General features: G+C 43.5%; 1 protein-coding gene across 1 annotated transcript in view; it reads right to left on the reverse strand.

Moving 5' to 3' along the window:
- Positions 1 to 3,709: 3,709 nt before the first annotated feature.
- LOC311099590 (microtubule-associated serine/threonine-protein kinase 1-like) overlaps positions 3,710 to 12,464 on the reverse strand; it is a gene marked incomplete at its 5' end in the record, with an annotated part of 175,532 nt that continues 166,777 nt past the window's right edge. Inside the window, 4 exons of the mRNA XM_084140284.1 lie at positions 3,710 to 10,750; positions 10,937 to 11,121; positions 11,767 to 11,903; positions 12,211 to 12,333. Of these exons, the coding sequence (XP_083996410.1) occupies positions 6,819 to 10,750; positions 10,937 to 11,121; positions 11,767 to 11,903; positions 12,211 to 12,333 (4,377 nt within the window). The 3' untranslated portion in view covers positions 3,710 to 6,818. The remainder of the gene's footprint in view (positions 10,751 to 10,936; positions 11,122 to 11,766; positions 11,904 to 12,210; positions 12,334 to 12,464) is intronic.

Consider the following 12,464-nt stretch of genomic DNA (forward strand, 5'->3'; position numbering starts at 1 on the left):
GATTCCGTCTCTCACAGTTGAAGTGTACCTGTGATAAGAATTACAGACCTCTACATGATTTGTAAGTAGGAAAACCTGCAAAATCGGCAGTGTATCAGAGGGGGAAAAAAGTATTTAGTCAGCCACCAATTGTGCAAGTTCTCCCACTTAAAAAGATTAGAGAGGCCTGTAATCTTCATCATAGGTACACGTCAACTATGACAGACAAATAGAGATTTTTTTTCTCCAGAAAATCACATTGTAGGATTTTTAATGAATTTATTTGCAAATTATGGTGGAAAATAAGTATTTGGTCACCTACAAACAAGCATGATTTCTGGCTCTCACAGACCTGTAACTTCTTCTTTAAGAGGCTCCTCTGTCCTCCACTCGTTACCTGTATTAATGGCACCTGTTTGAACTTGTTATCAGTATAAAAGACACCTGTCCACAACCTCAAACAGTCACACTCCAAACTCCACTATGGCCAAGACCAAAGAGCTGTCAAAGGACACCAGAAACAAAATTGTAGACCTGCACCAGGCTGGGAAGACTGAATCTGCAATAGGTAAGCAGCTTGGTTTGAAGAAATCAACTGTGGGAGCAATTATTAGGAAATGGAAGACATACAAGACCACTGATAATCTCCTTCGATCTGGGGCTCCACGCAAGATCTCACCCCGTGGGGTCAAAATGATCACAAGAACGGTGAGCAAAAATCCCAGAACCACACGGGGGGACCTAGTGAATGACCTGCAGAGAGCTGGGACCAAAGTAACAAAGCCTACCATCAGTAACAGACTACGCCGCCAGGGACTCAAATCCTGCAGTGCCAGACGTGTCCCCCTGCTTAAGCCAGTACATGTCCAGGCCCGTCTGAAGTTTGCTAGAGTGCATTTGGATGATCCAGAAGAGGATTGGGAGAATGTCATATGGTCAGATGAAACCAAAATAGAACTTTTTGGTAAAAACTCAACTCGTCGTGTTTGGAGGACAAAGAATGCTGAGTTGCATCCAAAGAACACCATATCTACTGTGAAGCATGGGGGTGGAAGCATCATGCTTTGGGGCTGTTTTTTCTGCAAAGGGACCAGGACGACTGATCCGTGTAAAGGAAAGAATGAATGGGGCCATGTATCGTGAGATTTTGAGTGAAAACCTTCCATCAACAAGGGCATTGAAGATGAAACGTGGCTGGGTCTTTCAGCATGACAATGATCCCAAACACACCGCCCGGGCAACGAAGGAGTGGCTTCGTAAGAAGCATTTCAAGGTCCTGGAGTGGCCTAGCCAGTCTCCAGATCTCAACCCCATAGAAAATCTTTGGAGGGAGTTGAAAGTCCGTGTTGCCCAGCGACAGCCCCAAAACATCACTGCTCTAGAGGAGATCTGCATGGAGGAATGGGCCAAAATACCAGCAACAGTGTGTGAAAACCTTGTGAAGACTTACAGAAAACGTTTGACCTGTGTCATTGCCAACAAAGGGTATATAACAAACTATTGACAAACTTTTGTTATTTACCAAATACTTATTTTCCACCATAATTAGCAAATCAATTAATAAAAAATCCTACAATGTGATTTTCTGGATTTTTTTTCCTCATTTTGTCTGTCATAGTTGAAATTACAGGCCTCTCTCATCTTTTTAAGTGGGAGAACTTGCACAATTGGTGGCTGACTAAATACTTTTTTCCCCCACTGTATATATATATATATACACACACACTACCATTCAAAATTTTGGGGTCACTTAGAAATGTCCTTGTTTTTGAAAGAAAAGCAATTTTCTTGTCCATTAAAATAACATCAAATTGATCAGAAATACAGTGTAGACATTGTTAATGTTGTAAATGGCTATTGTAGCTGGAAACGGCACATTTTTTATGGAATATCTACATAGGCGTACAGAGGCCCATTATCAGCAACCATCAGTCCTGTGTTCCAATGGCACGTTGTGTTTGCTAATCCAAGTTTATCATTTTAAAAGGCTAATTGATCATTAGAAAACCTGTTTGCAATTATGTTAGCACAGCTGAAAACTGTTGTGCTGATTAAAGCAGCAATAAAACTGGCCTTCTTGAGACTAGTTGAGTATCTGGAGCATCAGCAATTGTGGGTTCGATTACAGGCTCAAAATGGCCATAAACAAATATCTTTCTTCTGAAACTCGTCAGTCTATTCTTGTTCGGAGAAATGAAGGCTATTCCATGCGTGAAATTGCTAAGAAACATAAGATCTCGTACAACGCTGTGTACTACTCCCTTCACAGAACAGCGCAAACTGGCTCTAACCAGAATAGAAAGAGGAGTGGGAGACCCCGGTGCACAACTGAGCAAGAGGACAAATACATACTAGTTTGAGAAACAGACGCCTCACATGTCCTCAACTGGCAGCTTCATTAAGCGTCAACAGTGAAGAGGCGACTCCGGGATGCTGACCTTCTAGGCAGAGTTGCAAAGAAAAAGCCATATCTCAGACTGGCCAATAAAAAGAAAAGATGGGCAAAAGAACACAGACACTGGACAGAGGAAGATTGGAAAAAAGTGTTATGGACAGACGAATCGAAATTTGAAGTGTTCGGATCACAAAGAAGAACATTTGTGAGACGCAGACCAAATGAAAAGATGCTGGAGGAGTGCTTGATGCCATCTGTCAAGCATGGTGGAGGCAATGTGATGGTCTGGGGGTGCTTTGGTGGTGGATCTTGAAGAAGGAAGGCTATCACTCCATTTTGCAACGCCATGCCATACCCTGTGGACGGCGCTTGATTGGAGCCAATTTCCTCCTACAACAGGACAATGACCCAAAGCACAGCTCCAAAGTATGCAATAACTATTTAGGGAAGCAGTCAGCTGGTATTCTGTCTATAATGGAGTGGCCAGCACAGTAACCGGATCTCAATCCTATTGAGATGTTGTGGGAGCAGCTTGACCGTATGGTATGGAAGAAGTGCCCATCAAGCCAATCCAACTTGTGGGAGGTGCTTCAGGAAACAAATTGACAACTAGAATGCCTAGAAGGTCTGCAAGGCTGTAATTGCTGCAAATGGAGGATTCTTTGACGAAAGCAAAGTTTGAAGGACACAATTATTATTTATATTAAAAATCATTATTTCTAACCTTGTCAATGACTACATTTCCTATGCATTTTTATTCAAACTTTTCTAAGTGACCCCAAACTTTGGAACGGTAGTGTATATATATATATATATATATATTTATATGGGGGATTGGAAATTATGCAGACATTACATTGATGGAAGGTACAATCTGCAATATTAAAGCTGATCTACCCCCTAAGAAGTATAAACAAAACTATATTTTTAAAAAAACTGTTCAGCTAACTATCCACTAACCCTAGCCCAACCCTAAATTTAACTTAAAACAAAAGCAAGCGGTTGCATATCAACAGTTGCAGATGACAGTTTGAGCATTTATAGACCATCTTAAGGGGACTATCCAAGTAAGTGGGTCAGAACTAAGCTTAGTTCATTGACTAACACAATCAGGGTAGTTCTACCATATACATTACAACGGAACTTTCCAAGGATAAAAAGACCAGGCATGCCTTTTTAGTGTATCGCTACTTAATCTTAATATCACAATGATACAAATAATAATGCATATTCAGATTGTTCATGATCATTTCATTAAATCAATAATGAAAAGAAACAGACTTTTATCATGCCTTTTTATTTTCAGTGTTATGCAACTTTAGAAGTATAAATATCTGTTTTAATATACATCTATGACATCCATAGAGATTTCCTTGGGCGAAATACAAAAACTCAAACATCTTTATTGTACAGATCCTAAAAGACAAACCATAGTAATCAAGTTAATCTAATACTAGTTTCACACATATAAAGGAAAAAAGGAAACTCCAAAAACAAGCAGGACAATGTGGGACCCGACGGATGTTGAAACAGAGACATATTGACCACCACACAGACAGTCTTTAACAACACAACTGGGTGGCTGGGTAGGTGATGAAGTCACAGACACTACCAACACAAACATATTTCCTGTGACGTAGCACATACATTTGGCAAATCATTAACACAATATACAAAATATACATCCATGTAGTATTTGTAAACAAACACTGAATGTGCTATTTTTAAAGGATTTAAACATCAATCATCAGAAAAAAAGCATGGGGACAAATAGACGCTCCATCATTCACAGAAAGTGTTTTTCGATTAATTTCCGTCTGTATCCACCCACTGAGCACAGATATCAGTTCAACGTCTTGTTTTGATTTATATTTGGTTGAGTTGTCATCTAACGTGAAAAAAAAAAAAATATGTCACCATGTCATTGGATTTCGGTTAAAAGTTAGGTGAAAAAAATATGAAATTCCCATACATTGATGACTTTTTTCAAATCCAATCAGTTTTCCATGTTGATTCAATGTCATCACATTGAATCTTTTTGGTTGAAATGACGTGAAAACAATGTTGATTCAACCAGCTTTTGCACAGTGGGAAGAGCCTGTTTGATAGGGAACAACATTGTCATCTCAATCATTCTTTCCCAATTCTCCAACAACTACTGCAACTAGAAGGGGACAGGTGTCTAATATTATTATTTTCCCTCCCCAAACGTTTGACAATACATTTACAATAACTAAATGAGAATAGTAAAACTTCAGATTCTTATTTAAAAAATCTATTCTATCAATCTCATTTGTTATTTGTCTACAATGTGCATTCTTGGGTACAGATGACCATTTATGTAAATACATAGTGTCCTGTTTAGATAGTGTTTTTGTTTGCCTCCCTAAGATACAGTAGATTGTTTATTGTTATGACATAGCCTACATTATAGAGTAAATATTGTACAGCATATTTAGAAATCTACTTTGTGTTGGATATTTACGGTATGCAATCAAAAGCCCTGGCAGCTAAACTACAGGACATCCTGTCAGTGTAAAAGAAGTCCACTGTTTTTTGATACACAAAGCCAGTATAATCACCAACTGTCTAGAATAATGACTTATGTATATGAACTAAGATTTGTTTAATGGTGCATTTTGTTCTTACAAAATCTGTAATTTCAACCCTACTGTTAGCTAGACATTTAACTGGATATAGTTTTCATCTGGCTGATCTGGTACATAAATCAGGAGATTAATGAAAATGACAGAAACAATACAAGGCTAGAACACAACTTCAGAACTTTAACTGAAATCTAATCTCTTGCAACCCTGACATTCCCAATATTTTCTAGACGTTTACTTGAATTTTAGCCCTTTTTAATTTACCATACCCAAAAATGCATTTCACATTGTATGAACGTCTAGCCGCACAAATATAAACAAAACTGGAAAACAACACCGAATAGATGCAGACTACTCCTTAAAAACGGACTTTCAGAAATCTCTTCCTAGTGGCAAACATACTTAGAATTGTTGGTTCATTCCATCAACTCCATGGAGCTTGCATTCTACACTGTCATAATAACATACATATTTTCTCAGTGAAATATTCAAATTTATTGGGCTCAGTGAAATATTCCAGTTTATTACAATTCTACATACATCATTATGGCAATATCGAGATTGAACGCATTCTTGGGAACCACTTTCCACTCACAGTTTTTTTATTTATTTTTATTTTCAACACTACATGTTTGAGGAAAAGCACAATTGCCCATTTATGCTTTATTTCTTTTCAAGTAAAATTCAGAACATATCAGAAGTGTTAAAACTACTATGTTAGAGAGAGGATGTCTTTTGGATAGGTATAGATAGACATTACGTTAGCTTATTCTAGACCATAGAATTATCAAGCAGAACATGATTCTGAAATGACATATCACTGAGTATACAAACATGACATTGCAAAATATATACATATAAAAAACAAACACTTATATTTACTTAAACCCATGTACCCAATTTTTACAGTTAGTTTTGTCATAATTATTTACAAGATATTGCATAAAAATCAAAGGTTAATAAATGTAGAGATGTATGTGAAAGGAATGTGAATTACAACATAACCTGCTAAGAACAGCAAGTGTTTTTTATTCCCCTTAACCCTAAGGCCCCTTCAACTAAATATGATTCCAGAACCGTAAGATGATTCCATATTAAATAGTTATAGGTGAGAAGAACAGAACATAGTGCGTTTCTTCTGTGCACCGCTACCGAAAACCAAAAAAGCACACTTCCCCTCTAGGTAATAAAAATAAAGGAAAAGCGACATAAGATAAAGTATCTAAACAAACTTTTGGTGATATTTGACTTCTGTATGACGAGTGCCAGTGAATGATCTGCATCAATGTCACACCTCTTAAATGGTTGATTCGATGATGTGCCATGACTACTGTGTTTTCAACTCACACAGCTCTTTGAGTGGGAGTGAAATGGACATAGTTCAGTCTACACGCATCGAAAGTCTGTTACCTTCAATGTCAGGTGCTCTAAACCCAGAACTCTAAACCCAGTGCAATTCAATTCAACCTTGGAAAAGGCTACTCCATACTGCCCCCTGACATGTTGATTGCACATTGCACTCTGCTGTCGATTAAAAATAAAAACTCCAAACAATCTCAGGATACAAATTACACTTTTTTTACACACAGCAGAGAACCACAAATGAGCAGCAAATCAGTCCAAAAACGTTAGACATTTATGGTATCGACCAAGCATTTGCATTCACCACCACATACACTCAGAATAACACACACAAATCTCTCTCACGCAATATAAACACTGAAGTAACAGCTTCCCCGGTTCTCAAAAAAATAAGGCATGACGACACTACTAACAAAAACAAAAATGTCTTATTTCAGATATATCGCAAAAGCAAAGGTGGCTGCCGTCATATTTTTTTAATCCCGCATTAACTTTCTGTTTGCGGGGCCACGTGGCAACTCCTTGGTTTGCTTGTGTCGAGCCGAGTCTTTGTCTGAACCTGTGCCATCTTTTCCTGCAGCAGCCACTCTTGAAGTCTCTCTCTTGGTGTTTTTCTGTGCAGACGCTACCTCTTGAGCAGATTCCCCTTTCTTCTTGTCAGCCTGTTCTTTTCGGCTGGTGGCTACCTGTTTGTCAGAGTTAGTGACCCTGGGTTCAGCTGTGCTGTGTTTGGCCTGGGGGGTGCTGTTGCTGGGGGTGGTGGCTGCTGGCCCTGTGGCATCCACCCCACCCAGGCCCCTATGAGAGTCCAACCTAAGGCCTTCTGACCTGGGGGCCTCTACCCTCGGCTTCCCCTGGTCCTCCCTGGAGGTCTGGACCACAGCCTCCTGTCCAGTACTGCCGCTGGCCCTGCTTGAGAGAGCTCCACCGTTGGGTAGGTGTGCTTCTCTTCTCACTGCTGGGGCTAGCAGCACTGGTACAGGGGTGGACTGGGAGGGAGCACTGGCCCAGGTCGGAGGCTCTTTCTGGCTTTGTCGGGTTGCAGCAAAGACAGGTGCTGGCTCTTTCATGACAGGGGTTGCGGTTGGGGCAAGGGTTTTGTGAGGGGGTGATTTCTGTTTTGAGTCTATGATTTGTCTGACAACTGTTGAAGTAGTGATTTCCTTTTGTTTTGAGTTGATTGAGGTTGAGATATAGGTTTTCTGAGGGGGTGATTTCTGTTTTGAGTCCAGGTTATCTTTGATGAATTGGGCTGGGGTTGGGGCAAAGGTGTGGGGTTCTGGTTCTTTCTGTTTCTTTTTTGGGTCAGCAGAGGTTTGTCTGACAACTGGAGTTGGGGCAGGAGTTTGTGACAAAGATTCCTTTAGTTTGGAGTCTGAACTTTCTTTGACATGGCTTTGGACTGAGGTTTTGTGTAGGGGTTCTTTCTGCTTTGAGTCTGGGATTTCTTTGACCATTGAGACTGGGGTTTTCTGAGATGACTCTCGCAGTTTTGAATCCAGGCTTACTTTGACGACTGGGGCTGTGGCAGGAGTTTTCGCTTCATACCTCCCCCTCTCCTCCTCTGTCTTCCCAACAGTTTGTGAAGCAAGTGGTGAGTCAGATCTTGGCTTAGTTTTGGGATTGAAAATCATTTGTTTTGTTGAAGCGGGACTTGGTGGTGACTGTTTCACTGTCCGCACAGGACTTGTCTCTTTGATATTTACATCAACAGTTTGCTTTTTAGAGACTGGTATTTCTGCCTCAAGAGCCCCTTTGACCCAAGCCTTCTCAGCAGATCGATTTGTTAAAGATGACTGCTCTCGCTCTCCAGTCTTTGCATTGCTACCCTTCATCTTTGGTGAAGTGGGATCTTCTCTACTTTGCTTTGCTACACTACTAATCGCTACATGACTGCTAATGGTACAAGCATATTTTCTTTGATCACACGTCTGTGTTGCTTCTGTTTTAGCAGTTGCATTGTCCAAAATGTATTTAGACAAGCCACATTTTACATCCACTTTAGGACTTGTCTCTCTGACTTCGGTCATTTTATCTCTTCCTGCGTTTGCAGTTTTGAGCTCCTCAACAGCAGCGGCAGGTTCATTGGCATTGTTTGGAACTGGCCTGTTGCTTTGAACCTTGTCCGGATTTTGGGTTTTCTCCGTGCTGTGCCGTCTTTGAGACGCTTGACCACTGGTTAGGTTCATACCTCCAAGACTAGAGATTGGCGCAAGGATGGACGTTTGTGTTGTGGTCTCTGTCGAGGGACTGCTGTATACCATCTGCTGCTTTGACAGGTATGGAGTCTGCTCTAAAATATATTGTACAAATGTAGTGATACTACCTGTATTCTCAGCTGGTCCTTGTTTCTCAATGCTCTGCAGGTAACTAGGCCCTGTCTGACAATCTGAACTTTGCCTCACTGGTACAGCTACATTAGAGGCAGTTGTTTGAACCTCCACCTTTGAGGCAGGTACAGATGCTGTAGTCTTTTTGGGACTCCCTAGCTTTGCGGCGATAACTGTATTGGATGTCTTGGAGATGTCCATGTTGATTTGCTGTGCGGGAGCTGAGGTCTCTTGAGGTGGCTCCACCTCCTCCTCCTGGTCTTCATTGCTGACCTCCCGTATGGAGGGCGTCTTCCCACAGTGGGAGAAGTGGGCGCTGTGGCGGGATGTCCTATGATCGTGAGCTATCATACTGGACCTGCTCTCTTGTTTCCCACCAAAGTCAGAGACCTCTGCCTTGGAGGGAGCCGTTGGGGGTTCACTGTGACTAGGTCTGTTGTGTGGCTTCTCACCTCTGCTACTGCATTTAAGCCCAGTGTTGGAAATACTAGCCTCTTCTTTGGCGGGAACTGGACTGCTGAGGACCACAACAGCTCCAGGGCTTAGTATACTGGTGGGGGGGCTCTTCTGCTTGTCAGAGGGTTTGAGCAAGGGAATCAACACCTGCCGCTCAACTGGGCTTTGCAGCCACGTGGGCATCCCTATTGAGCCGCCATCACTGTCGGCCATCTTGGAGAGGCAGGTGTCTGTTTTAGACACCCTTGGCCCGGAGAGCAGGCCAATGTCCAGGGTGCCCTCCAGGGGTTTGAGGGAGGAGACCAGACGCCCCTCCAGCTTGTACTCCGAGGAGGTCTTCCTGAGGGAGCCTTCATTGGAGGAGATGAGCTGGAGTTTCTCCACAGCGCTTCCCTCCCCCCTCCCAGAGAACATCTTTGGGTTCAGGCCCTCAGGGCTGGAGTGGACGCTGCCCATGGTACCTTTGATGTGGTCTAGAGCCAGCGCTGAGTCCAGCTGGAGACTCTTGGACCGGATGGAGCCAAAATGGAGGCTTTCATGAATGCCGGGAGAGAGTCGACACATGCCATCTTCTCGCTCCTCGAACGACTGCCTCTTCCGGGCAAATTCCATGTTGGGGGCCTTGAAGTCAAGCCTGTCTGGCTTACCGCCATCTTTGCTCTGCCTGGACAGCTGCCACTCAGCCTTCTGGGGGCTCCAGTCAGGATGGACAGAGCACAGAGGCGAGTCAGCGCTATTGCCCCCTAGTGGTTCGGGGGTGCCCTCACAGGCACGCGTGTTCAGCTTCTTATACAGGACATCTTTTAGGGTGGAGCCGGCAGCTTTGCCTTCCAGTGAGACTGTCTCTGAGCCTTGGCTTCTGCCCTGGCTTCTTCCTCCTTCTGCACCAGATGCATCAGACTCCTGTAGAGCGTCCTGCTTCTGCAGGGATTCTCGCCTCTCTGACCAGTCCTGTTTCTTTATCACCCCCTTGGCTTTCAGTTTCTCCTTGTCCAGCTCCTCCATAGACTCCTGCCGACCCATCTTGCGACCAGCGGGTCTCTTGAGGCAGCCCTGCTCAGCCGGCCGGACCCGGGTGATGGCCGGAGGCTCGCAGGGCGTCTCCTCCACACTCTGCAGGGTGTGGTGGTCCATGTCTCCAGGCCGCACCTCCTCTCCCAGGGCCTCTTCCTGGGTCACCTCCAGGCTGTGCTTCCTGGAACACAGGTGCTTCTTGTCGCCCGTGTAGGAGGGTGACAGCTTCTCCTCTGACTGCACCCGCTGGAGGAGCGGAGAGCGGGGCGGTTCCGCGCTCTTGGGCCGTACCATGTGGCGGACAATGGTGGGGGGTGAGTGCATCTTGACTGGGAAGGCCTGGGTGGTCTTGGAGATCCCCATGGACCCATGGCTGAGTAAAGGAGAGGGTGAGCCAGGCGGGGAGGTGGGCTGGGGGGTCGGGGATGGGGTGCGGGCCAGCGGGGAGAGGGGAATGCTGCCGGCGGATTTGCGACGGCCCTGTCGGAGCCTCTGGCCAGTCAGTTTGGGGCCCAGGCCGTGGAGGGTGCAGGGACGGATGTGGCCGGAGCCTGCGGGGGAGTTTGGAGCGCTGGAGCTCGGGGAGCTACTCTGAGAGGAGTTGCCACCTGGAAACACAGAGGGAAGGACGTTATTCAACTAGTAATATTTTATAGTGGTAAATATTGTACATTGATCTTAATTTAAGAAACATTGATTGTTTTACTGATAAACACTGATCAATTCTAAAATGTATTTTATTGTGTACATTTAATTTATTCCATAAAATTTGAATGATTGACAGTCTATTTCACCTGACTGGTTGAAGTCAGGGGTGGGTCGGAAGGCTGCGGTGGGGGAGCGGGGGGACAGGCTGTGGGTAGGGGACCCTGGGAGACTCTCCCCAGAGGACAGGGAGCGGTTGAGAGAGGAGAAACTACGGCTGGTCTGCAGCAGAGGGGAGGGCTGCATGGCAAAACGCCTGAACACAGACCGCCGCCTGGAGAGAGAGAGGAGAGAAGGCAAGGTCAGTCTACCAGTATGAGGCCCAGACACTCACTATATTATATTTGTGGTCTAGACTCTGGAGAGTCTAATCTAAGAAAACAATCCTTAAAATTGTGTTATAACTATATGCATTCTGGCAAAGAGCAGAAATATAGAAGAGAGAAGACACCAAATCAGTCCACCACTATAGGGCCAAGAAAGAATGTTCCATAGATAATGTAAATTTTGTTCAAGGTAGAAAATAGATAATGTGTAGTGTTGTTGTGACATCTATGATCATTGTTCTTAAATGGTGGTATTACAATGTATATGTTCTTGAGTAACCAATAAAACCATTCAGTCAATCAAAAATGAAAGCCACAGTGAGATCTTTGTAATGAAAAACTTGACTGACAGTAGTGATGAGTTACCATTGTCTAGTAGTGACAGAGGGAGTTTTAGCACTGTTGTAAGGAGCCACAGCTACACCCTGTGGTTATTCTGTATATGACAAAACCTGAACACTTGCTGTACAAGTTTACTCGTGACCTCTACAGAGCACACTGTACAGAGACCTAGATCTAGTTAATTAGTTCATATTTAATAATGAAATGGTTTCTCATATAGAAAACAACAAAACCAAACATGAAATTCTTGCCTTTCTTGTGTCTTCTCCTTCTTGGGCTTCTTGGTGCGTCGGATCATCTTGCTCCTGCAGTTGTTCCTCCTGGCAGGCCCTGTTTTGATGGAGGTGTTCTCAAATGGAGTGGTGGAGATTGCCACCTTACTTCCACTCTGGAAAGGAAGCAGATACACAGATACATAAGATAAACTGGCCCAAAATGAATTAGCTCCATTGTGAGAGTATTACGTTAGAAACAGGGTTGGAAATAAAAATAGTGGGCTGGACTACTGTAAATTAAATTACTGGTAGATAAACAGTGAGATATGAACTCCATCATGAGAATATCAAGTTACAAACTAGAAATACCCTTAACATATACCTTATGCTTATACGATTACGTCATTACCCTTTGTGGACAATTGTTACTAGCAGTTACAGTATATCTGATGAAAGCTTTATAGCCAATGGTTCTCTGACCTTGAGCAGCAGTTCCACCACCTCGGTGTGGACCAGGCCGTGGACCGGCTCGCCATTCACATGAGTGATGAGGTCACCAGCTTTCAGCCCAGCCTTGTGGGCCGGACCCAGTTCCTCCACATTCTAAACAACACACAGAAACACACTGTTAGCTACTGTATCTATCATCACTCAATAATGAGACCTTATTGCAGTACAAAAACAAAACATTGTTTCTCAGGTTTAATTGAATCCAGCCACTAGATGTATTATTC

Source organism: Coregonus lavaretus (assembly GCF_964263955.1).
Source record: "Coregonus lavaretus genome assembly, chromosome: 24".
Classification (NCBI taxonomy): domain Eukaryota; kingdom Metazoa; phylum Chordata; class Actinopteri; order Salmoniformes; family Salmonidae; genus Coregonus; species Coregonus lavaretus.